General features: G+C 38.2%; 1 protein-coding gene across 9 annotated transcripts in view; it reads left to right on the top strand.

Moving 5' to 3' along the window:
* Nucleotides 1-27,541, top strand: part of PPP2R3B (protein phosphatase 2 regulatory subunit B''beta) — an 82,046-nt gene that overhangs the window by 30,924 nt on the left and 23,581 nt on the right. For all 9 annotated transcript variants that reach the window (XM_038387220.2, XM_043495832.1, XM_043495893.1 and 6 more), the window contains 4 exons: nucleotides 20,462-20,647; nucleotides 21,901-22,004; nucleotides 22,713-22,815; nucleotides 23,767-23,841. In XM_038387220.2, coding sequence (XP_038243148.1) covers nucleotides 20,462-20,647; nucleotides 21,901-22,004; nucleotides 22,713-22,815; nucleotides 23,767-23,841 — 468 coding nt within the window. The remainder of the gene's footprint in view (nucleotides 1-20,461; nucleotides 20,648-21,900; nucleotides 22,005-22,712; nucleotides 22,816-23,766; nucleotides 23,842-27,541) is intronic.

Below are 27,541 nucleotides of genomic sequence, written 5' to 3'. Positions count from 1 at the left end.
TAAGACATTACCATTTTGAACTTCGTGGATCTGCTCCGTCTATACTAAAGAAAATTTAAGGTATTACTGTGTATTGCACAAGTATCTGAGTAATTGCTACTTTGCAACCAGTAAGTTAAATCCACCATTTTATGAAGTGGGTTCATTATTATTTGAGTGATTATGCATTTCAAATATTGCTCATCAGTTAAAATTATACTTGTATAGAGCAGAAGTGCTCCATTATTTTGTATACTTTTGCAAGTGTGTTATTTAGTTATGAGAAATTAACAAATGTAATTTTTAAAAGGTATCAAAACCTACATTCAGGTATCAAGTGGTGTCGTAATTTCTGGATGTATTAAAGCTTCAAGAGTTAATGCATTCATACTGTTCTTAACTTACGCCGACTTCCAATCAATGAGCAAAAGGTGTCTCCAAGCTATCTTGTATACCATGCCTGACATTTTTGTACCCTATTTATTTAGGAAAAAATTGGCTGCCAAACTCTATTTCCTAGTTTTTGTGGACTTAAAGGTAACCAGAACGTAAATATGACCTACAGTTTAATTCTAAATTCCAAGTCTAATGCACTAGTCTCTTTAAGGTGACTTTCAGGAGAAGGCAAAGAACCCCATGACCCTATAAATGCTTTGATTTCCTATTAGCTTAATATATTGGATTTAAAAATTGAATGGTGGTATTTCAGATTTGGTTAAATTAAACTTGATTTGAAAAGGTCATTCCTTATTTTAAAGTAGACTTGTAGTGCTGACCCTGCTATTTTAAAGCATTTAATGTAAATTTGCTGTGAGTGTGAAAAGATTTGTATTACTGAAAAATTAGTTTTAGTGGCTTAGAGCACTGGAGAGAGAGTCTGAAAAATACAAGAAGTGAGAAATGCCATATGTGCTGTTTAATCTTGCATCTTTGATGTCTCTAAACATTTAACTAAATTACCAAAGCTGGAGGATCGCTTACTCTAGTCACAATACCTTTTTGTAAACAATCAGTATTGCCCTCTGTAGTGCCCTCTAGCGTGAAAATATTTTATCAACCAAAAATGATAGTTACATTATGTCATGGAAATGTTGTTTGCTTTATGTGGAAAGGAACACTAAAAATAGTGTATCTAGATTTCTGTATGTATAAGGATGTGTGTATGTACTAGGTAATAGGTATATAATATCACCAAGGAAACTTAGAATAAGTGCTTGCAAATCTCTAAGGGCTTGTTCACTCTGCAATTTGTAATTGTTTTAACATGTGAACCAACATACTTGAAAATCTTGTGTGGACAAGGAACAAACATTTGTTGCCAAGTTACTTTTAACCCTAGGGTTTGTTCTTGGTGTACATTAGAAGTTCCAGTTACTTCATATGTACATAATTACAGCTTGTAATGTAGTTTTAAACCAAAATACTCTGTGTAGAATGGAGGGGGGGGATGGTTTGTGCTCTTTTTTTCTTTGAGAATAGAGAAGACATAAATGAAAGGTTTTTTGTTTTAAGTGTCTTCTGCTTGTTTTTTATGCAAGTGTCAGGAATGTCAAATTGGTCATCACTGATTTTGCTAGCAGATCTATTGGGAGACTCAGAACATGCTTATTGTAAGCACTAACAATTTAACTGAAGGAGCAAGAGTGCTGAATTTTTAACAAAGATGTCCTTTATCCAAATTAGAGCTGATTGAGAATTTTTCAGTGAAACTATTTATTTTTTCGGAATGTTGATTTGCCAAAATTGAAATTTTTAATAGAAATTAGTTTTTTGACAAAACTTTTATTGGGAAAGTTTCTCAAGATAGAATTTCAAGAGAGACCATCACCCCCAGAATAGCCAAGAGCTTGGTGGTGATTGGGGCATCCCCAGTAATCAAGTCCTTTTTCTGAATCAGGTAGAGCATGAACCTGAGCCCCCACATCCCTTAGAAGTGCCCTAACCACCAGGCTATTGGCTATTCTGGGGGCAGTGGGAGGTCTGACTTTTCACAAAAAAAATAATTTCAGAAGATCTCTGCTCTGTCCCAGTATAGAATAGGAAAAAATTTAAAGTCTCAAACTTGTTGGCAGGACACAAACAAGTTTCCTACCCAATTCTAATCCAAATGTTAATTACCTCCAGTAGTGCCCACTATGTGATGGGTACTTTCCAAATAGAAGTAGAGATGTTCTATGCTTCATGAAGCTCATGTTGAAGTTATGCAAACTGTTTAGGGTGGGGAGAGGGGAGGGAGAGCAATTTAAGCTGTCTGACCATAACTAACTTCCACTCTGTTGCCTAACTTTTACTCTTGATTCTTAGTGTCATTTCCCTACTTTTCTGGTCGTCATAGTGCCTTTCAGAAGAGGAGAAAAGATTTCAATTTCTAATGTAGAAACCAGAATATAATCTTCCAATTTTCAGACATAAAGAAGCAAAAATACGGACAGCCCACTTTTTTCTTTGTAGACTTCCTTTAATTTTTTTAAATGTTGGGATCAAATTAAATGTTTAACTAGTTAGACAAACTCCAGATTTCCTCTAGCAGACTTATTGCAATTAACACGGAACTCTTGAATGAATACCCAAAAAAGAAATCACATTAGTGTATAGCAAGGTTTTGTTTTTAGTTTGTGTATGAACATATACAACTAAAACATTTGTTGTGAGGTAATTCAAATTGATTGATGGAACTATAATGGCTTCTGGGACAAGTCAGTGGGCTTTTTTTTTTCCCCTGAGCTCCACATGTAAACTGCTCCCAAGTACAATATATCCTTTCTGGAACCAAACAATTTGTTTTGTGAAAGTCTTCTAATGAACTGCAGTAGAAATCACTGGAAAGCTGGGTGGCCTTGAAGAGCCTGGGGACAGGCTATTTTCCAGCATCTGGTTTTATGTCATGGATTAAGGGTGATAATAGAGATGGATTCCCCCTCCCCCCCCCGCGAAAAGCTCTGAAAGTAATCGGATCAGCCTTTCAAAATTGATGTGAAAAAAATAGCCTAGGCCTAAAATCCACCTTTTACCATGTTGTTGGAAAATACTGACTTTCTCAGTTATCAAAATTATTGTTCATGGGTAAGCAGAGTTTTGCATTGATTATATGCAAAAGGGGATACTCAGGAGATTTCAGATACTCTCAACACAGCACACGTACAGTATGTAGTGAATGGTAATATGAAACTTTAAAAGGCAGCTGTATCCAGATTGCTCATAAGTTTCCCTGAAACTTTGGAATCAGAAGTCAACCATGTGGAACATATATCAACTGTATTGGAAACTTAAATATGTGAACTGAATTGAAAGGTTTGTTGCCTGCTGATAGCTGAGTTCGGATATTTTACTCTATGGTTGGTGACGTCTCTGTTGTAACTGAAAAGTAAGCCACCTTACAAGCACCTACACACTGGTGATGTATTTTAAGTTGGAAGCAAAAAAGATAATACACAATCAAAATGTATCATTTATAATTTGCACCCAGATATCCTACTGGGTTGGCTGAACTAGAAAAAGATATTTTCTATGTTTTAGGACCCCAAGTCCTCTTTTAAAATAGTTCATCTTTAAAGTTGGAGCTGCATATTTCTTCTTTAGAAGAGCTAAATTCATTTTTATGCCGAGTCCTCCTAGCATTCAGCCTGAATTCTAAACTAACCCTTTTCTTTAACTTTGGCTCTGCCAAATTCATATACACAGCTCCTGTTGTACTGTGATTTATTTTTTAAGCATAATCATTGTGATATCACAGCTACTATTGTCCCACTAAAGCATAAGCAGGACTGGAAGGGATCATAGTTGTACAAAACATTTTCCCCTTTAGGATAAAAATAAAGGCTAATTAAATGACCGTCTTTGTCATGATAAATGCCTCTTATGCTTGCTATTTGGGATATAAGCGCGCACACCTTTTAAAAAAAAATTTAAAAAGTGAGCAACTCAGAAGACTGGTTTTCCCTATATCTGAAGGAAGCAGCTAAGTATTCCTGAAGTAGAAGAGCTTTTTTAGCTCGTATCTCCAGTGACAATTTTTGTCTCTTAAAAATGACAGTGGCAGCTAATATTGGTGACACTTTTTACTTTGCCACTGAAATCCTTTGTAACTCTCAAGTTCTGCTGATACACCCAAGAGAGGGCAAGGAGTGTAACCTTCAGAGAGCTGTGTGGGGTGTGCTAGTCTACAGCTTTTTTTTATGGTCCTTCCTGCTTTTTTCTTCAGTGACAGATAAGAACTTTGGCCCAAGTCTACATGAATCATTGAATAGCTGAATGACTTAGTTGAGGTAGCAGATAATGCTTAACACTGCAGTTACCATGGGGAACTCCTTGATGATCACTGATCTTCTAGCAGACCAGCTTTCCATAATGGATCTGTTCTCAGAGCTGGTATTGGTGTATCCACAAGGGTTAGTAGTATTCATGGGGCAATGCAGGGTCAGTACCATATCAGTCATACATAATTCTGTTTAGATTGGTAGGTCTGTTTCCCTCTCTTCCCCCTCCCCCAACAAAACCTGGCTGCTACGCAGAAAAGATTTGAGATGAAATTTATATTTTTTGCAGAAATCAAACTTATTTTATACATCTAGTTACATCCAGTATAGTAAGAAAAAATGAAAGAAAAGATCCTGTACGCTGTAGCTAGAATGAAGTGCTACAGCTAATCATAGCTGGTCAGTCACTTGTTCTGTATCACAACATTGTTTGGAGCCCACGCTGTTAAGATGGCAATTAAAAGATCTAAGATACCTAAATCCAAAAAGTCATCTAATTCTATTTAGATTATAAGATGCCTGTTCAGAAAAGACCAGGTGCTACTGAATTCCCATGGCTTTATCTGTGAGACTATTCATTTCTTCAAAGCAGACTGTCGGAAAGCTCTTGGAGCCAATACAATGGAGATTATTAAAATAAAAAAATCTCTCTCCTAACCTGGCTTGAGAGTCCATCCTTCAATCCTCTCTGCTCTGCAGATGATTTTCTGAATGCCTGAATCACTGGGCTTAAACATTTTTTGACTTATTTCTTACTGTAATATGGCTCCAATATCACTGCTTCCCTTTGACCCTTCTGATCTAACTATATTTCCCCAAGTTGTATAAACCCTGGTCCTCCCACTTAAACATTTTTAAACAAAACCAGATATTAGAGTGTAAAAAAAAAAAAGTGAAACTCCACTGTTTCTCTTTTGTTACATAACCTCTACATTGGTTATTAAAATTCTAAACTTTTTGGGGAGGGGCCTAGTCTATTAATTTAGATTAAATATAGGGGCCCAAAGAGTCAAAGGTGTTAACATAACCGAATCACTGTCCAACATTTAAACAAGGTTAGGGTTTGATTAGAGAGACCTCAGCCTGCTTAGTACCATGGCAAACACACCATTAAAGTCCTTTTAACATTTTATTAAAGATGCAGAAAAAGGAAAAACAGTTAAAGCATTTGACAAGTATAGGAAAGCTTATTTAATACTTTCTTTTAACAGCATCCCTTGATCCCTTTCCCTTTAGCTGGAGTTTTTAGAAGGAGAAAACAAACCTTGTTTGGCAGTCTCTTAAATAAATATCCTTTCTGGGGAAAAGAAGTTCACTGAGATTGGCTGGAGCTGTTGAGTCCGATTCAGTTTCCTAAGAAGATAGAACAAACACCCAAAAGGGGGAGAGAAGAATAGCAAAGATAGAAAACGCAGCTTCTGTCTTTGGTGTTGACGTTCACTTGCAATCTCACTGCTGGAAAAACATAAGCACAGCACCTGGTCATAGCTACTCCAAGACCTGGCAACTCATATTGGCATTGCTTTTAGTTGCCTCTTTGGTCACAGGCTTACAGCAAAATATTTCAGCAAAATATACAATCTTGGTGGGCTAACCCAGACTTTTACTAGACAGAAGGAAAAAGGAGAAGGGTAGAAAAAAGAAGAAATGAAGGAAAGGACACATTGGGGGAAAGACGAGGCGAAGAGACAGTCGGTCTCATATCTAAGTGGTGGTTGGGATTCAGCCGGAGCTGGTTGGAGGTGGCAATGTCATCTGGCTCCCTCTGGCCTAGTCTGATCAGAACATCTTTCAGGATTGGGATGAAGGTCTGGGGTCCCAGAAGATGGTGCAGGTGGCAGCTGTGATGGTGAAGCCCTTCTCGTAGTCAATTTTTCTTCCAAAGTCTCTTTAAGGACCCCACAAGGGAATTATGGGCTGAGTAGCCCATCCCCTCATTATTTTGTCCACCAATTAGGCCTAATATCTGACATACCAATTTTGGTTAACTGATTTTCAGTTTCACACAGTTCTTGTTTACCAGGCATGGTCTTAACACAGTCCTTGAGTTATATCAGTAGGCCTTTTTGTTTGAACTAATTCAGCTTTTCCCAGCAACATTTGTTATAGGTTATTGTGATATCTTATGAACTTACACTCACTCCTTATAGTTGAACTCGTAGAGTAAATTTGTAAACCCAGTTAACACAACAGGACTTACCTTCCCATTTGCCTGGAAAGTGCCTGGAGTGCTATAATTAAACATCAAATATCTTCAGGACCTCAGGCTTCTCTGTGGTGGAGGACTGCAGACACTATGGCAAAGCTGTTGCATTACTATTTACTTTTGAAGCAGATCAGTATATCCACACCAAACAGTCTGCCTTCAGCTCCATATTCCTTCCAAATGTTGCCGGAGCAATACATTATGAGACACAAGTTCCTTTTCATAACTGTCCAAAGCAGAAATATGTGGGACAACTTATAAGATATTGTAGGACCCAGAAGGGTATTCTGACAAACAAGGGTAATATCTCAAAACACTTTCCTGTCCCAAAGTAATGTTCTTTGAATGACTGTCCATATACCTATTCCACTGTTTTTTGTGAGCTCAACATGCACACACCAAGTCTTTTCTAATTGGTTGTGCCCATTGAGCTGGCACATGGTCTGCATGTCTTCATACCTGCAACAGAGGACAAAGGATAGGGCCCCATTTCCTTCTCACCGCCCATAGCTAGGAGTTGCATTTTATCACTTCTCTTACCACACTAGCTATTGTCTTGTAAATATAGTATAAATAGTTTATAGCTAGCACTAATAGATTTACTTTAGTTTCTTGATGGTTTCCATTTTAATCACATTTGGGAACTTGTTTTGCTTGTTTTTTTCTTTCTGGGAGTACTGGGTACTAGTCTGGTCAGTATGACTGATCTTAGGTCTCCAAGATTCAAACATTCTCCAGCTTGTGAAATGGTCGTGCTGTTGAATGGTGGTTACCTAGGATGTATGTTCTGCCTCAGAAGGTCACATCCCTGATCAGTGTGATGTTTGCTGAACATTCTGGAGAAGAATTCAGCAAGCTAGAGAATCTCATCTCGGGGGATTCCTCCTTGAGCAGTTTATACTCGCATTCAGGCCTGGTTTTGGTTGCTAAAAAGTACAAGAGATCTTTGAGGAGTGCTTCTGCAGCTTTGTTCTCATAGATTGTGGAAATAGCCCTCTAATCATCTGTCTTGGGAGATAGTGGTAAGAGGGAGTGCAAGACCCCCAGGGAGAAGAGGGTCATATCCTCTCAAAGTGTGACTTCTTCTAGATCTCATAAAAATTTGAGACATAAAAGGTGCCTCAAAGCTTCAAAAAAAGTTCCTGAGCATCCGTACTGGTATTGTTTGAATGAATTGGACTTGCCTCAAATCTCACCTGGTATCATATTGGCCATTTGGGTTCCTTGGTAGAGATCCCATGATCAAGCCTTAGCAGTGCCGACTACCCCAGGGCCCGTAGTATCAATACTATCTGCTAGTGGATGACCAGTGTAACTACGACTCCAGCACCAACAAGAACTTATATTAGCACCTCCTTCTCTCATGCCTGTTTCCTTGATACAGATGCAGTTTGAGCTACTCCTGCACTGCAACTGTAACTAGCTACCACAGAACTTGGTAAATTGGTAAAAATAGATAGCGGTATTCCCCAAGCTGTACCCCATTAAGTCTCCCAAGTGAGACACCATTTCCAATAGATTGTAATAGGCCCTCTGCTGGGCTGTCTGGGTTGGGTCAATTCAGTGTGCCTTTTGTTTTGGTAGGCTTTATTAGGCTTCTTGGATCCTTCTTGATTGGATGAAAAAATATTTGATGGTACTCTTCCAAGTGACACCTGCTTGTTGTCCAGTAAACTGTTGCGTTATGAGGTCCCGTCTCCAGACATCCAAGGACATGCAGATAATCTTGCCGTAGAGTAATAGGTAGACCATTTCTGAGACCCTGTAATGGTGGAGGGGTCATATCAATTTCAGTGAAGCTTGTGGAAGGCTGCTTTACCTGGCATCCTCATTGCTCTAGAAAAGTAGATAGATGAACTACTTGGTCTGCAGTCTGGTGGCAGGAAACATGTAAAAACTGTTACTTTCACTAGATAGTAGGCTTGATCCTGACAGGGAGCAGCAGAAGGACTGGTTAATAAATTAGAAGTTACCAGATTGTCGATTGGCACTGAGGTACTTCAGTGGAATAAATAGATCTGGCTTCTGTTCTGGTAATGATACTGTTTGGGCAACTAGTTTTGAACACTTGGCTTTGAAATATGGCAGCATATGGAATTCTGGAATTTGTCAACTTTTGCCCTCAAAGTTGCCCGTTTTGACCAACATGGAATATTTTGGTAGCTCGTAACTGGCTTCAGAGGAGAGGTGGAATTCTGGTCCCAAGGATAATGGGTGGGAACCAGTTGGTTTATCTGGGAAATGAGGCTTTCAGTGTTTTGGCAATTAATCAGCCACCAGAAGGTGTTCCATACCTTGCTTATTTTATCCCCCTGAATGGAAAAGAGGGACGAACTTGCTAATATTCAACTTTGCTGGTTGCTATAGCCACCCTTACAATAACAATGACTCGACCCTGTGAATTGCTAAACTTGACTTCTACTGTACATCCCTGATCAAGCACACAGTGAAATCCTACATGGAGAGCTCTTCATCTCTAGGGTTTTTTCCATCTGTAATGATGGCCGGTTGAAGATCAAATAGTCTGTCTGAGTCATGGAGCTCTTAGTCCTAGTTCCCATCCCTGTCATTCTGAACACTGCCCTCAGCAACATTCTGCTGTGGGCCTCTACTGTTAAAAGTTCCCAGACAAACTTAAGACACCTTGTAGATGAGAATTGTGCTTTTAACTTGTTGAAGGGATGAGTCAGCCTTCCCACCCTGAAAGTCTACTCCAGTGGTTCTCAAACTTTTGTACTGGTGAACCCTTTCACATACCAAGCCTCTGAGTGTGACCTCGCCCCCCCTTATAAATTAAAAACACTTTTTAATACATTTAACACCACTATAAAAATGCTGGAAGCAAAGTGGGGTTTGGGATGGAGGCTGATTGCTCATGACCCTCCCCCCATGTAATAACCTCATGACGCCTTGAGGGGTCCCAAACCCCAGTCTAGTCATTGCTCTAAATCTCTTTGAATCTCACTCTCAGGCTGATTTTTTGTTTGTTTGCTTTTTTTGTCTTGTCACTTCATTGCTTTTGCTGCAGTTGACCATTTCAGACACACTGGAACACTTTCATACACCACTCTCTTCCAGTTGATGTACTTAAAATCACTGTGGATTGCATAATTGTCTCTGCTTCCAGGTAAATTTTAATCTGCCTTGGGCCAGTAGCATCCTGAGCATAAGAGTTTTACATGGAAATAGATTGTGGATCCGAAACTTGCAGATAGAATACACAAGAATTCTGAGAGATCTCATCTGTGGATGTTGGTGACAAAATTATGTGCTATAATTGAGGTGAATATACAATGTTATATATAAGCAAGGGGCTTCATGGATAATTACCCCTTGGCTGCCACCAGGCACATAAACCAGAATGCACAGAACATTAATTGAGGATAGTTGCATAATTGAGTTGGAACATTGACTGCACTGGGAGGACAGTTGAACAAGTGTACCTGTGATGCCATCACTTCCCTTCTACATTGATCAATTGAACTGATGTCTCTAAAGCGTGTACAAGACTTGCTTAAAGCTAGTGCAAGTGATGAAATGATATTCTTTACTCTTGTGAAGCACTCATGTGGACAGTATTCTAGACACTTTGTGTACTGTAAATGCCAAAAGTTTGTCTCAGTGCCCCACCTAAACCACTAGACGACTTCAGTGTCTAATTGGTCAACATATTATGGTAGCTCCAGTCCAATCTGAAGGACCACCTAATTTCTAAGATTAAACAGAGCCTGAATGAGAGCTCTTTCATGCTGTTTGACAATGGGGAAAACAGACGGTGGTTCTTGGAATGTTTTGGAGGAGGAGAGTTTGCCTGCAAAAGCAATATTATAAATGTTAAATTATCAAAAAAACCCAAACCCAAAAGCCTCCCTTTATTAAGGAAAATACTAAATTCTCAAGGGTTCCTAAAGGATGTGGGGTGGAGGGAAAGTGTTCCCTCCATAAAGTGGATTCTGAGCTCTCAGGATGCAAAGCTTAAGTCCTTCTGATTTGTCTGCAAGAATGAAACATACATAAGGAATAGTATAATCATGGCTTTTGATTTATGTAAAATAGGATATGTTGATCTCTACCTGAAGTCACAGAATAGATACTGCAGAAGGCTCATTCTCTGTACTGGTTCAGAACATATTGGTTGTAAATTTACCTTCCTACCTTGGAATTTTGTTGAAGCAACTTCAATTTAGCCCTTCCTCCCTGATTTTATTAAGTTTGGGGTGGCTATGTGTTTCCATTCCTGACACGAGTGAAGTCTTCCTTCATCAAAAAGTGTTTTCTAGCTAGTAACAAACTTGTTCCTGGAGGGTATACTTTCATAATGGCTTAAGTCCCATCCAGATACTTTTATCAACTTTTAGAGTATCTTGCTTTCTTTTTGCTCTTGATCCATTCAAAAGTCTTGATCAGTGGACTTCTTCTGACATCACTCCAGGCAGAATTAGAAGCATCCTGCTGGGGCTCTGCAAATAGCTCACTAGTCATGTTGCTGGCTTCTCATTCTGCTTGCTAAATCACTTTGAGGCAGCTAAAATATATTCCTTAAAATAACTTTTCTGCATAGGCAGTTGCTGTAGTTGGGATTTGTGATCAAGAACAGGAGGATGCTAGTTCCCATAACTATCTTTGTGATCCACACTGAAAATTCTAGATCCCCTAGTCTATAAACTTGCAGAAGTAAGACCTCTTTGTTTCCAAGATTGTTGTCTGGGAAGAGCCCCAAGAAAGATCACTTAACTTTGCAGAACACTACTCTCTACTGGATCAGGAACAAGACAGTAAAGAAGATGAATCATTGATATGATTCAGTTTGGCAGTTCCTTTGCTCATTATGACAGGTTTCAGAGTAGCAGCCTTGTTAGTCTGTATTCGCAAAAAGAAAAGGAGTACTTGTGGCACCTTAGAGACTAACAAATTTATTTGAGCATAAGCTTTCGTGAAATGCATCGGATGAAGTGAGCTGTAGCTCACGAAAGCTTATGCTCAAATAAATTTGTTAGTCTCTAAGGTGCCACAAGTACTCCTTTTCTTTTTGCTCATTATGTAGGTAACTGAAGCCTACCTGTTACTTGAGTAGAGCAGTTCTGTTTTTGAAGGTGACTGGCATGGCTTCAGCTCTGTAGTAATGAAGGACAGCTGGGTAGTTTTGCTTATGAGTTCTGTTGAAGCACTCATCAGTTTAGCTTCAGCTAATAATGCTGCTTCTGAGCTTTCTGTATATAAAGCAATTAAGCCAGTCTCGGATTTTGTTTGACTAGCTCTAACAGTGACACACAGATTATTTGTCAGTCTATCTTGTGAACTCCTGTACTGAATGAAGAAGTGGATATAGGTAATTTTATGTTAACCAAGTTTTTCCTGCTGCTCAGTACAGCAACTCATAATTACCTTTCTGGGAAAACTGTCCTCTATTCCATATTTTTTATCCTCCCATTCCAGTTTCTTAATTTCTGTGTGCTGACTCCTATTCGTCCCCATCTAGCTAAACATATCTAATTTAAGGGTAAGGTATTTTAGGAATCATATGGTAGTAGAATATCCTAGTACATGCTATGGTCACAGCTGTGGAAGTCTCCCCCTGGGAAAGAGGGAGTAAGTTGTCATTGGAGAGTGGCAGAGAAAAGGTGTCAAATTTCTCTACATGTAAGCATCTCAAGGTATATGCTAGTTTATGTGGAAGAATCCAGATCTTGTTTTCAGCACCTTCGATAAAGCAAAGCAGAAGTTAAAATAAAATCTTCATATGCACCCTGCTAGTGTCATCTACACGGAGGGGAAGGTGACAACCGCAGGTGGATGTGGCTATTGCGTTCAAAAATATACTGATGGTGTTTTGGGGGGCAGGGAGTTTCCCTTTGTATTCTGACAATTGATCTATATGTAGGTGGAACTGTGAGTTTCACTGTACTAATACACTAGACACAAGTTCTTCAAGAATGTTTCCTGCCTCACTGTCTCATAAAGCCAGAAGTTAATTTTAATGTGACTTTAACTTTGCTAGAGAAAGCACAAAGTGTAATTGTGTGAAAATCAAATAGATGGGAACAATAAACCAGCTCATACAAGAAGATGGAGCCCAACACTCCTTTATCCCTACTATATTGTAGCTGTAAGTCCACAACTATCCTGTAAGAATGTACCACATTTTGCTAAATGAGAAATTTCTTTCATAAAGATTACAATATAATACAGTCTCAGCATTTTATATTCAGGGACTGAATAGCCTATATGATGTCTCAGTACTGTAAACCGAACATAAATAGTCATTTCGAGAAACTTTGCATTATAATAGCTATTAAATTCAAACAAACTTCATTCAGAACTGAAGATGAGGGTTTATCTTATTGACTGAAAAATGTGGGATAAGAGGTTAGAGATCCTAATAACTACTTTACTTTCCTCCTTTTTTTTTCCCCCTCATGGAAACTTCATCCCCTCTGAATTTCCTGATTGAGGCTTTTGGGCTCTTCTGCAGTAGAAATAGCTGTAAACTTTGATATTACTTTTGACTGTTCTTCAATGCATCTGTTGATCTCACTCAAATGAGAGAGAAGGGAGTTTAAATGCTGGGTTTTATTTGTTTAGGCTTGCTCATAAGACATAAAAATGGGTTGTTGCAATAGGTTTTGGGTTCAAAAGGTAGATGAGTAATATACACCAACAGAAATATTTATTTTCATCTTTTTAAATCCACATAGCATTTGAATAAAGTTTGTGATCTACAAATAAGTCTAAAACTAAATGAATGTAAAAGCAGTGTCTTCAGTAAAATGGATTGCAAACCCCCAAACTGTTTGTTTTTTACATCACCTATCTTAAAAAAGGAGAAGAGAACTTCTGCAGGACCAGAAATCTTTACCCTGTTAAAGTAGCTCTTGCATTCTGAAACTTTTACTGTTTTTGACTCAGCTATCTTTTCAGAATAAGGTGCTATGATGCACCGCTTCTTAGAAGTGACAACCAGGGTGGATTAAAAAAAATCAATTCATTTTTTAATAAGATTTTTTTTCAGATTTTTGATAATGCTTTGGGGGGGAACCTATCTAAAAATAGTTTTAATTAAGATGCATTATAGCTCAAATATATCTCTTCATGGAATAGGGATTATAAATACTAATTCTATAGTACAAGACAATATATTCATGTAATGTTTAAGAAAATTCTGTAAATGAGTTCCAATAGTTCATGGATTAGGGACCCATCTTATGGGGTTCCAGGGGATTCTGTATAGATTATTTAGATTAATTTTTCTATCTACCCAGTGGGACTCAGTACTCAGTTTAGAAGGTACCATCAGAGATGCTTAGTTTTGCAGTTCTCAGACAGTGGATTTGTGTCTCCAGAGATAACATGCTTGTTAACAGCAAAAATAAATAAATAAAATAGAAGTGAGATATAACAGACCTCAAGCCTATTGTTCCTCTGAAAATTTGTGTACACAGAGTCAATCCCTTACCTCTCTCTAAAAGTGCAGAGTTTCAAAAAGTTCACTGAATAGAAGATTGTTGGGGCCGCAATAGATCTGGACAAGGAGAAGAAGTCTGGAGATAATTTGCTAGATCTTTGAAGCAGAGAAATACCTTCAGAATGTTTTTTCTTACACAACAGATATACAATAGCCTTTTGGGGCTGAAGACTATGGCCACAGCAAGAGCTCAGCCCCAAACCATCCATGTCAAAGCAATTTTCAACACCTATCATCTTTGGAAAGAAAGGTCAGGGATGGTTTCTAGGACATACCAAAGAGGAAACAGAATGCTAGGACAGTAACTCCTCACTGACTCCTCAGCAGCAAGTACAAATTGCTTTTTGTATGCTGGGGTGAAAATTGACGACGTGTGTTAAAGGGACGATTTTACGTTCTCTTTTCAAGGCTATTTGCAATATTACAAAATTGTAAATCATTAGCAGATCATATTTTAGAGGAAACTTATTATTTGGCTTTCTGAATTGCGAATTGCAACTCAGGCTATTAATATAAAACTAAATTAAATGGAGACTTGGAAGTACAATCAGACTATTGATTCTGGCTTTTACATATGTTCATTGCAAAGGTTAATATGTCAAATTGACGTCATACTGTGAGACTTCAACACATGCAAATCATTCATTGAAATGTAACTATTTTTTTAAATCTCCTTTTAGCTCCAAATATTTCATAATTGTATGTGGTTTTGCAAGTTGTGTGGTGGAGTTTCTCACTTGGCTTAACAAGTCTTTTGGTAGTTTAATTTATAAACAGATTTTTAGCACAAGCAAGAAAATGAAGGCTAACCTCCAACTGAAAGTCACAATGGCAAGAGTAAACAGTGTCATATCAGGTTTTCAGTCCAAACAAATTTATGCTCGTCATTAGCAGGACTCTTAGAAGTATTTTTTAGGTGTGAACAAATATTCCACATTAATTTAAATTTTTAGAATTAAGACAGTAATTTGGGATTTTTATTCATCTTTGTGGAATTATAGAGTCATAGAAATATGGGACTGGAAGGACCTCTAGTCAATGCATCCTCCCTGTGCTGAGGCAAGACCAAAACACCTAGACCATCTCTAACAAGTGTTTGTCTAACGTGTTCTTAAAATCCCCCAAGGATGGCAACCTAGTCAAGTGCCTCCCTTTGCAACCTAGTCCAGTACCTAGCTATCCTTGTAGTTAGTTTTTCCTAATATCTAATATAGTTAATGTATTTAAACTTTCTCTAAGGTTAGATACTAGGAAAACTATCCTTATATTCTCCCTTGCTGCAGATTTAGCTGATTATTCTTGTCCTATTTTCAGTGGACATAGAGGACAGTTGATCACCGTCCTCTTTGTAACAGCCCTTAACATATTTGAAGACCTGTTATCAGCTCCCCCTCAGCCTTTTTTTCACAAGACTAAACGTACCCAATTTTTAAACCTTTCTTCATAGGTCAGGTTTTCGAAACTTACCGTTTTTGTCTAAGTGCATTTTTAATAGATTGTCTTATTTAGAACAGAAATAGCCCTTTTGAGTATTTTCATCATGGCTCCTTCTTGATAAGATGTACATATGCTCTAGGACATCCTACTGAACGCTCTAGAAAGCAGTGATCATAGGGACCATCCAGGTGAACCTTTCCATTCATTCAGGGAGGACATACAAAGAAGTGCAACTTTAGTAGTTCCTCAGTTCCTTCTTACCTTCATCTGAAAGGTGGAACTGAGGGTCAAAACTTGTAGTTATTTCCTTTAGAAAAGCAAAAACCAATCCTGTACCTACAGCTTTTGATTGGCTGTAACTAATGCACCATAAATTTGGTTTTTCAGTACTCAGTTTTTGGTATGAGCTTGTTGACCTTGTGTTCAGTGTTGTAGGTGTAGCTGATCCCAGCAAGAAATCTGGGTTTAAATGTTGTACATAATTCTTTTCCAAATTATTGATCCCAGATCAACAGCCTTAGTACCTGAATGGAAATAGTTCCCCAGGGTAGTATGCAGCCTTTGTTGTCTTTACTTCCTGCACCCATAAGGATGGGAAGTAAATGCTTGAACTATTTTTGCTTAAGATGATTGAAGAGACATCTGAGTTGGTGCCATCCTAGACACTTGAGACCACTTCCAAAAACAGCTCATAGAAGTCTTCAATCAGATATTCAGTTGCATAAAAGGTGAGGGTGGCCTTAATTCATACTACTTCCTTGATGCTGAAGGGGCAGGGAGGGGAGGCTTTGTTTTCTGTAACATCCCTCAGGGCACTTTTAGAAGATGTGGAAGCCTGGGTCTGTGCCCCTCCTTAATGCTAAAGGAGGCTTTGGAATAGTTGTGGCAGGATTCTTCAAGGGGAAACGAGAGTGTGTAATGCTTTGATACAGCTGCTTCACCTTGCAGGCTAGTCTGGTTCAGTGCCAGGGGAATGCTTTGTACTTGCTGCTGAGGAGTCAGTGAGGAGTTACTGTCCTAGCATTCTGTTTCCTCTTTGGTATGTCCTAGAAACCATCCCTGACCTTTCTTTCCAGAGATGATAGGTGTTGAAAATTGCTTTGACATGGATGGTTTGGGGCTGAGCTCTTGCTGTGGCCATAGTCTTCAGCCCCAAAAGGCTATTGTATATCTGTTGTGTAAGAAAAAACATTCTGAAGGTATTTCTCTGCTTCAAAGATCTAGAGATTAAGCTCAGGAAAATTGACCACTTGGGGGAGGGAGTTATATTTGTTGGTCACCCTTCAGATGACTATTTCTAATTACTGAAAGGTGAGACACATTCACCTTTCTGTTCCAAAACCATCTTTTCTCTCTCTCCAATCAACTCTCTCAGAAAGAAATGAGACCACCCAATTTTGCTTGATGGGCAAAGAGTAACCATAAATACTCTTCAAACAGTGCATAGTGCCTTTAGGACCTCAGTATGCTCTTGGACTACAGCTGTCTCCCTGAAAAGGAGCTAAAGGATTCAGACCTTAAAGATAGCCAAGATAATTTGGTGGATTTGCCTTTTTAGGGCCACAATCTACTTAGTAACAAGGCAGAAGATTGTTGCTGCCTGGTTGGGGTAGTGGGGAAATATCAGAGCAATGATTTTGGAAGATTCCAAAGGATTTACTTTATTCAGTTCCACTTCATGTTATCACTATACATTCTTTTTCAATCCATTTTTCAGGTATCACTCACAAGAGTACGAAGGCTTACATTATTTTCCATTTCCAACTTGAAGCAATAGAGCAGGTTCCTCTGTAGTGCAAAGGAAGGTTATTTACTTTATTTTCTTTAATAAAAAAAAAAGAGAAAAGCCTGCATCCCATATAGGCTCTCAGAAAATTGAACAAGTGCATAAAAATATCAAATGTACATGCAATATTAGCTTCTGTAATCTGTTCATTAAAGGGATCCTAACTTTAAAATCATATTTAAACATAATCTTTTCCCTCACTATTTCATAAGGTGTTTGTTTTCAGTTTGGGTAGTCTTTCTCCAGGTTTTGTAACTCTTCATATGCCAATTCTTATGCAGATTGAACTTGTTTAGACATCTTGCTTCCTGTTCAAAATTACTCTGATATAAATATTCACAATAGGGACCAGTTATGTGTAAACTATCGCCATCAAAATTGAAGCTCATATTTAGTGTGCTTTGTCTTTTAAATAGCACGCTAATGATAATTTTAACTTCTATAACAAAAACTGATTTTACTGTTGCCAAAATATACTCAAATCTAGAATGTCAAGTTTATCCACAGCATTATTTAACTTGGAGAAATTAAATGCTGGTATGGTTGAGTGGTTTTGGGAAGAAGAAGCTTCTGTTGTGACGAAGTGGGCATGCCTGCTATGTTAAATTTGTCCATCCGGAGAGAACAGTTCTGGGAAAGTATTTATCGCTAATTGTACAAAGCTAACTTTCTAAATTCCAGATAGCCTTTAAAATCCAAAAACTTCTACGTGTAAACCAAAAGGTTACCATTTATCTCACTGTATCACAACAGATATGCAGTATACTTTTATATAATTGAAGGAACAATTTTTGAAAAATATCTACTGTTCCAAACCTGCAAAACTTTCAATTTGATTATTTTCTTCTTCTCTTGCTTAGTTTTACTGGGTTATCTTCCCATTCTGTAAATCTTTTTACGTATTCCTTTTTCCTTCTTTGCTAAGAAACCAGTCTTGCGACTTAGTCTTTACACTTTCTTAACCTTGGACTTAAAACACCTAGTTTTGTCTCTATACTAAATTTACACTGACTGTTTAAACTAATGCTCTGAAACTTTTAAAGGAGTTTACAGTAATTTATAACTGCCTGGCATTCCACCTGAAGAAAGAATGGACAGCAGTGGATCTGAAGAGCTTTACTACCTGCCAATCTTATTGAAAGCTGCTACCTAGAGAAATAAAGATTAGGGGGGAAAGGAATGAAGTGGCTGCATCACAACTCTAATGTTTTTCTTGTTTCCTTTTTTCCTTTTTTTTGTCTTTCTGTAAAAATGGTCAGTCAACACAGAGCACTGAGAGCACACTACTGTGTCAGTCCCATAGAGAGGGAAGGGCTAAAGATCTACTCCCCAGGCTGGTACAATAGATTAAAATGTGCTATGTATATAATAATATTCCAAGGGTGTCGCTCTGAAGTATAGAGTGTGTGAGTCAGTTTGAAGTGATGGAAACAGTTTCCAACCTGGTTGAGATGTCCTTTTGTTTATAATATCACCAGGTTGAATAATCACTGGGATTCTCTGGTCTGAAATTGTCCAATTTTCAAGTTCTCAGCCATTTTACCTTTACGAATTACAGCACAGGCTTTCAGTGACTAGTTATGGCATGGAGGCTCAACCCAAGCACTGATGTGATGGTGGTTACCTTGAAATTTAGGGGGAAATTATAAAGAAATTGTTTATTGCACTCTTGATGATGCTAACAGGAAAACCACTTTGGAGATAGAATGTTTGAGTCTTTTTAGTTTGAGATCTGGGGTATTTTTGTTTTTATTTGGTGATTCTGCTGTGACTTACATTTTTGTATCGCATCAAGAGAGCCTTTATGGTGTAACTGAAAAGTGCAAATCCAGTAAACAAAAATAAAAATTTGCATACAAGTACTACAAACTCAAGTAAACATTTTTCTTTTCTGTTTTTTTATTCTGACATACTTAAAGGCTAGCTTTTTTTTTTAGTGAAGTTGCAATATCAGGGCAAGTGTAAAGTTGTAATTGTTTGGCTCATTTGTAGAAAAATCCTAAGGGATTAACTCAACCTCTTTACATATATCTCAGTGAAATGTGTAGGAGTGAAGTCTTTTTGGGGACCAAAATCCTTTATCCATATGGCATTCTCAACATGGATGGCAGCAGTACAGACATCTGTTTTGCCATTGCTTCAGCCCAGCTGTGAAAGGACCATCTTGAGGGGTGTGGTGGTAATAATGTCTTTACCATTCATTCCTTAATGTTGCTGCTGAATCTATCAAATGGTACCAGTTGTCACTGGAGGAAACTGAGATGGACTTTGGGTTCACTGGGATCGTTGATTTCATCGTAGGCCACCATGGGAAATAACTTTTTGTCACTGCTAAATTGGGCTGGTTTTGAATCTGTAATGTAGAGATGAAAGCCTTTGTATTCAGTTGCCAAATAATTGAGCTGTCCAATACACACATTCTTTTATTTGCTCAGTTTATTTTTCTATTGCCTTGTATCCCGTTGACTTGTTTTTCAGCTACTGACCTTTCTTCATGGGACTAACTGAATAAAGGGTAAATTCTCCTTTTACCATAGCTAACAGCTGTACTGAATAAATTACCTGAATAAATTTACAGACTTCAATCATTTTTGAGTTGTTAATTACACTACTCTAGCATACCTAGACCCCTATATCTTTGCGCTTGTGTGTGCAGAAGTTAGTACACAAATACTGCACATATTTCCTTAAAATATTTAAGGAAAGTTGTCTTGTTTTCAGGATTCAACTGAAACTTTTTTCTCCACAGTTATCTCTGTTTTGAATTAGAGAAGAAAAGTGTGCAGCTTGCAAGCACCCAAAAGATTTCATGCTTATCTGACCTTCTTAAGTCTACAAAACTGAGGTGGAAAATTTGTGAAAGCACGATCTCACATGATTCTAGCACTTAAGCGACAAGTTGAAATACTAAACAGCCTTGCTTGTGATATTTTGGGCTGTTCTGGTCTCAAGCTAAACTGGAAGTGAAAATAACAATTATGAATACTTCCAAACTTCAGAAAAAGGTTTGGTTAGAGTTCTGGTTCTAAAGCTGGATGAAGATTTGAGGTGGGATAGAGGGGAAATGCTATTCTTACCTTAGCCAAATAGCTTTCCTTATGTCAAACTTGAATTCACTTTGAAAAGACTGAAATGTTCTAGATGCAAATTTTTCAGGAATTTTTCACTCTTCATTCTTAAAGAGCTTATTCCATCATATGTAATGATTTTCTGTAGGAATATGTTACAGTAGTTAATACAAAACAAGATAAAGGCTTTTCCATTTCATTCTAAGGACGATTGTATGGCATACAGCTTGATATACCTCAGTATGTCAAATGTATTTATCCATTTAGGTTCAGACAAAGAAAGAAGAACCTTTGCCGCCATCACTGAGCCAAACCATTCCAACATTTTATTTTCCCCGAGGATGTCCAAAAGAAAAAGTGAATATAGATACAGTGATTGCCAAAATAGAGAGAACTTTCTCTCAGTTTCCAAATGAGAGAGCAAGATTAGAAGACATGGGCAAAGTTGCAAAGGTGAGGATTTACTGGGTGTCTAACTTCAGTATACTAACCTACAAAAAGGAAACAAATGGTTTTCCTATGTTATCTGTTGTGTGATATGAATAAAATTCCAAAAAGTTAACTTAAATTGGGCTGGTATTGTCTTTACTTAATATGGGGCCTGATCCATAACCCATTAAATTCAATGGGAGTCTTTACATTAACCTTAGTGGGTTTTGGAGAAAACCCAAAAATTTCAACGTCAGAAACTCAAGCAGCCAAATTCTCTGAGTTATATCTTGTGCAGTCCCATAGATGTCAGTGGGATAGCATTGTCTCAGTGCAAAATTTGGCCATGTGCATTCACAGTAATCAGTTGCACTACTGCAGATGTTTTAAGCGCATTGCTGTTTTACTTACATGGTGCAAGATTAGAATTTTGAGTTATCACTTTGAATATGTCTATGTAGAACTCTACAATTAAACCAGTTACTCATCTAAAAACAAAAGCTAGATAACTTTCTCACATTAGACAGGAAAAGAAAGTTATGGACTTGCGTTATTAAACCTTCGAATCCAGAATGGCTTTTTCTTCAGAGGGTTTTTTCTTAATCCTTCAGTAGTCACTAGATTTATTGCAGTGTCAGAATATGGGGTTTATCAATCTAAAAAGACTGACTTGTTTTGCTTCTGTATAACATGCATAGCAAATTGGGTTGGAGGAATTTAATATTTTCTCCATATAATATTGAAGCAGGAATGTAAATGATAAATATTTTGTTTTCAAGGGAGTTGTATTGATCACTCCGTATATCTTTCCATAGTAAGGGTAATACTGGGACACACGTACGCTAACTCTGATTGCTTACAGTAAATATATGCTTGTCTTCATGTGTGAATCTCCCATTTCTTTAGAAGCACAAGTGGAAAAATGGTTCCCAACTGTGGGGGGGGGGGGGAGAATAAATGGAAATGATTTTTCCCCTTAATTTCTTTTATTTACCATGAAAATCTACCTTGTTGTGTAGTACAGTAGAGACTAAAGCTGTTGGTCAAATTAAAGGTTACTGGTCAATAAACCACATCTTCCAAGAATTGCCTTATTTTCACTGTAGTTCCGTAAAAATGTGTGCAACGAAACAAGTTTCTGTCCTGCACTCCCATAATGCAGCCTTACAACTACACTAGCAAGGTTTCATTTTACGCTAGTGTTTTGAGAGGGAGTAATGCTCAGATAAGTAATCAATAAACTGACTGTCTGCATTGTTCTACACCTTTAATTCCAGGCCTGTGAATGCCCACTTTACTGGAAAGGTCCCTTGTTTTGTTGTGCTGGAGGAGAACGAACAGGATGTGTCTCAGTTCATAAATTTGTTGCGATGTGGCGAAAGTAAGTAGGTTGCTTTTCGAGATACTGTATTTCTTAATTTAAATGTAATTAAGCTATGATGTGATCCAGCCTGCAAACAAACAAAACCCCTTTCTAATAGTCCAACACAGAGTGGACTTAACTTAAACTGTATGCTTTTTTTTTTAAATCAAGTTCTTGATATTTGCTGTGTAAAGATATATAATGTGGTGTGGTTAATGACGACAAGTTCCTAGTGGCCCCAACTGTGTAAGGTTTTGAGAAGTGTGGTCCTAATTTGCAGGAATATGTCAACAGTTGTGGGCAGGTACTACTTTCTCTGGGATCAGTGAGACTAGGAAGGAGAACTATGGTCTTGATTTCAAACTGTCCTCATTTGACTACTCCGCTTCTTGGAGCAGGTACAGTAAAGATAGTACAATGTAAATTGTGCCTTAAAGTCTAGTATGAAAGGAAGCAATATGGGATTATTGGCCAGTGCAATGCTTAGAGCTGTGTAAAATCACTAGTAGGCAGAAGAAACTGTGACCACATGCCTGCCTTTATATTATGGTAACTAATTCTTTAGGTGCTCACATGTTGCATCAACGAGTTGGGATTAAATGCTGAGACTGCAGATTTTTCATAAATCCTGCTGTAGAACTTCCTAACACAAATATGAGCATTTTTCCTCTCTGAATGGAGTAGAAAGGGTTTATGATGCAAATTCATTTTATACTTGCATTTCAGAATACTACAGACCTGCCACGATGATGCTGCAAAGTTTGTTCATCTTCTGATGAACCCTGGATGCAACTACTTGGTGCAAGAAGACTTCATTCCGTTTTTACAAGTATATAGCGATATAATTTAATTTTAATCATGAGGAATTTAATCATGACCTCTTTGTATCTTCCAAAGCTAAACAAAAGACTAGATGTACCTGCGCAACTTTAATTTCCTAACTGATAGAGTAACTCTAGTAAAGAGAATGAATAAAAAGATGACTGATATTTAGTGCACGTAATTTGTATGGTCAATTGATGAGTTTAACTTGTTACAAGTCATTTTACAGCCACAAATATTTATAGCCTACTTTTATGTAGGGAAGAAGTTGAAAAGAAGAAACCCTACACATACTACAGTAGCTCTTAATTGATGTTTGATTTCAACTAACTAATGTGTCAGAACCTATTTAACCTTAAGAATGACAACTCGTGATTGACATAGGAGTGTTAAGGATGTGCTTCTTGGGCCTCTGGGAAGTTATTGGGGAGGGGAAAGAAGAAAAATAGCAGTTGAATCTCTTTTTGGACTGTCACAGGTCTTAGTGCTTTGCTAATGACTGACCAGAAGCAAACTTCCCTGTTGGGACTTAGTGTACTTCCATGTGGTTTATAGAGTTTCTTCATTTATAATGGAAAACTATCTGTAATTTTTCAGCAGTGCTGTTTCTTACTAGTTACATGTATCAAGTCCCATCTACACCAGGAAAATAAGTTTGTTTTTTTCTGAAAGGAATATATAATTTGCACACTTCTGCCTATTGTTTCTGACATCTCCCTATTACAATTAAGAAAGCTCATGTTGAATGGCTTTTAAAAGCCACATTATTTTGAAAACGTACATCACCATGGGATGTTTACATGAGACAGTCTACAAATGATTATACTTAATAATGGTTACTTTGCTTAGCAATCGAATTTGGAATGGCTCTTTCAAGGAATTGATGGTAGTATTCTGCATTAATGAGTTGATACCCAGGGTACCAGTTGACACTTCATTTCCTCCCGTCTCTTTCTAGGATGTGGTGAATAGTCATCCTGGCCTATCATTTTTAAAAGAAGCATCTGAATTTCATTCTCGTTACATTACCACAGTAAGTGCTTTATTTAGAAAAATTACTTTGTTTATACAATTTAACTGTTAATTAATAGGTCAATTGAAATATGTAAAACCATCCTTTTCACAATGGGCTTAACTCCAAGGACAAGTATTCTATTGATCTCAACTTTTCAGGCTTCTAGTGCATGATACTGAGTATATTCAAATCTTCAGGAGACAGGGTAATGGGAGGAAGAGCATTTGTCATTGCAATCAATAGTTGTAAGGTTTCTCTGTATTTCAGCTTGTTAGAAGAGCTTACTAAATAACAGTTGAAATGAGGAATACTGAATGGAGATGTTTTGTGTGGAACATGTTAATGTATTTCTACTGAAGAGCAAATTACTTGAATGCTTATTTGGGTGTGGTTTTCAGTGTATGGCAGGTTAGAATACTGATTCTGGTTTGGACTTCGTAATGAAAAAAAGCCTAAAAGTTTAAAATGACTTCTGCATTATTTCAAGTTCAGATTTATCAAGTAGATAATGCATAAGTTTTCTCCACAATATTATGGAATTGTAAAGAGATCATGATAGAATTTAAGCCTTTTTTAAAGCTACTTGCACCTTCCCCGTTTAATGATTTTCCTTTTAATTGAATTTTATATACATGAAAAGTTCCAGATCTGCAACACTAAGCTTCTGTGACTAAAGTCATCTTTCTGTCCACAAACTGCTATATGAATAGCAGTTAACTGTTCTATCAATTTCCCTCAACTGCTGATCTGGATTTGACAAACTCTAGAGATTATGTTGCTTCAGACTCTATGCTCATTTGGTCATTCAGTCTGAGATCCCTCCCAAAGGCATTCAATTTTTTAAAAAAAAAAATCGCAGCAAGCATCAGTGACTGAGTTTAACAAGCATCCTCTGGGAATTAAATTAGTCATTAATTCAGTATACATAAGCTACAGTTGGATGTAGCACACATTTAATCTGGAAATATGTCTTTTGAGACATTAACTTTGCTTCTGCACCTTTCACACTCTAGTCCAGAGTTGAAGGTCTTCAGGTTCATCCACCCCACTCCAATAGACATTGCCAATAGACCAATAGTAGTATTGCCAGCCCCAAGAGTTCAAAAATCGTGGATCAATCCCAAAAATCATGATTGGCCTAAAAATCAAGAGATTCTTTAAGCTGTGGGGTTTAGTCTATTCTGATTTTTGAACCCCTCTGCCTACTTGCATTGTGTTTTTTAGAAACACTGTAGTGCAAACTCTTCGCATATTTATCAAAAGTAAGCAGACTTTGTCCCCTTCTTGCAGTTCCTCTTGTCTTTATGCAATTTTGGAGCAGGTGCTTGTTGGTTTATTCCCTAGTTCTTGCCTTCCAAGTCCAAGACAGCCACTGGTTCCCTTAACTGCCAAAGTTTGCACAGCTCCATGTGACATTTCTCATTAATGTGAAAGTCACTCATCTCCCCAATATGATTCCCTGCCACTACTTGGGAACATGGAGGGGGGACATCATGTGAGTGACAGACCCTTTCTCACCAACAAGGAAGGGTTATACTTGGAGCTTCATGAAACTTTACTTCTCGCTCAAAAGTTAGCTTCTACTATCATCCTCTTCCTCCCCCATGCCTTCCAAAAGTCAGTTGGTGCCCCTGCTACCTTGTGTGCCTGCTGCTGCTCCTGTTCTCTCCTGCAGGAAGCTCTGTCAGGATTGGAGGATGTAGGGGAATATGCCGAGATCTTAATACCCCCACCCTCTAACTCCTGGTCAGGAGAAGCTCTGCAGAAAAGTAGAGTGGAGGTGCTTTTGGGGGCTGAGCAATAAGGGCCAGTACTGCTTCAAGCTGCTGAGAGAGGAAGTGTGTAGCCATTGCAGACCTGGTATATCAAAATGCCTCAAGAAAACAATGTGCTGCCCCAAAGGGCAGCAGGGGATGGTGGGTAGAGGGCTCAGTTTTATCTGCATAGTAGTGGGGTGCAGTGGGCGGGGGCATGAGGGCTCTGCTTTGCTCTTCACAAGACAGAGGGAGATGTGCGAGAGGAAGAGATTCCTTTCCAGCTGACACCTAATGTATAGGAGTAGGGGGCTTAAGGCAGGTCCCTAGTAAAAGCCTCTTCTCAGTGCTGTAGTGGATGGGTGTTCCTTGTCCATCGTGGGTTACCTTCAGAGGGATAGCCTGCTCTGGGAGTTGAGCTTTCTACTTCTGAGCCAGCTTATGCAGTCTAGCATGATGAAAGAACCACCTCCAGTGGTAGCCTGCCAAAAAAAGATGGGGATGCAGGTCACCTCCAGAAGCCTGCAGCAGGGAGTGGTGGATCAAAACAATCGGGTCCCCACAAGAACTGCCAGGGTGAGTGTGGAGCAAGAAGAGCTTGGAGGATGGAGCAGTGTGGAGTTGGTGCAGACGCCTGCTCCCACATCACATGAGGCAAGGAGCCCTTCATGTCATCACAAGAGCTCCAACAGGTAGCAAAATTGTGGGACTCGCAATAAATTAATGAGAATTGATGACACTGTAACTGCTTTGCTGGGTTTTTCATGCTAAGAGCTGATGCTAGTTTTTGCCTCTCATCAGAGAGGCCATAGCAATTCCTAGATGAATTATTTCTCAAAAGATATGGCTGAAGCAAGGAGAGAAAGAAGGAAATATGTCATCTGTGGTGGTCTTTCTTCAGCAACTGTATTGGAGCGTGGTTTGTCTGAATTTTAGAAAAACTTCTGTTCCTTCTGAGGGCTGCAGCAGCTAAATCCTCTCATTCCCCAGTCCTTTCTTTAGCTGAGGAACATATTTACTTAGGGAGGCCTGGGTTGAAATAACATTTGACAAAATCATCTTAACAGTTGGCCAGTAGGGATAGCTAATGAATTTTCCACTACTTACTTTTGCCCCTAAAAAATCCTCATATCAAGATGCTAGAGAAGAAGCCCAAACTGCTATGAACATTTTCTCTGAAAAAGGAACCAGAACATCAAATCAAAGACATGTCAAGAAAACGGTCTACACTGTTATCCCTTTTTAGAAGAAAGAGCATCTGCTGACCACTACAGGTTTCTAAAGAAATTAAGCCCTGTAATTATCTGAATGATAACAAATAGATCTGTTGATCTTCCCTTTTGTTAAGTATTGTATTTAAGCATATTTTGAATGGAAGCTGTTTAAGAAACTTCTCGAAGCTTTAGTGATCTGACTTCTGGGTGGAAGCTGTGTCTGGAGGAAGTTGTCTTCACAAAATTAAAGTTGTAGGTTAGAGTTTTTAGTGGGTTCTCACACCAATTTACTATTAAATATTGAAATCTAATTCCACTTCTGGGTGAGATGCCATCTGAGCAGTACCTCAGAGGGAGGCAGACCCATCTGCTGGGCAGAGGTTTAAAACAATTGCTCTCAATCTAGGAGTAAGGTCTTGTACACATGTTATAGCTAATATAAAGCTAATCTGTAGAAACAGTATTTGTACTGACACAAGGGTTGTATAGGCAACTTCCATAGGAATTAAACACATCTCTAGAATTTCAACAGTGTTGTGTGTGTTTTGCACAATTTTTCCTTCCCACAATAAAAAAAGCTAATGTACAGCAGCAACTGACATCTTGAGCATAGTAAATAAAACAAGTCTCAAACTATTTACTCATTCTCTGCTCTGGTTTGTTTTAGAGACCCAAATTTTAAGACTTGTCCAGTTGTCTCTAGCAAACATTCAATTTTGGGGGGGGTTTTAGACAGTTAGATGAGGTAAT

This window comes from Dermochelys coriacea, chromosome 1, assembly GCF_009764565.3.
Source record: "Dermochelys coriacea isolate rDerCor1 chromosome 1, rDerCor1.pri.v4, whole genome shotgun sequence".
Lineage (NCBI taxonomy): Eukaryota > Metazoa > Chordata > Testudines > Dermochelyidae > Dermochelys > Dermochelys coriacea.
The sequence above is the reverse complement of the archived record's forward strand: the minus strand, read 5'-3'. Positions and strand labels throughout refer to the sequence as shown.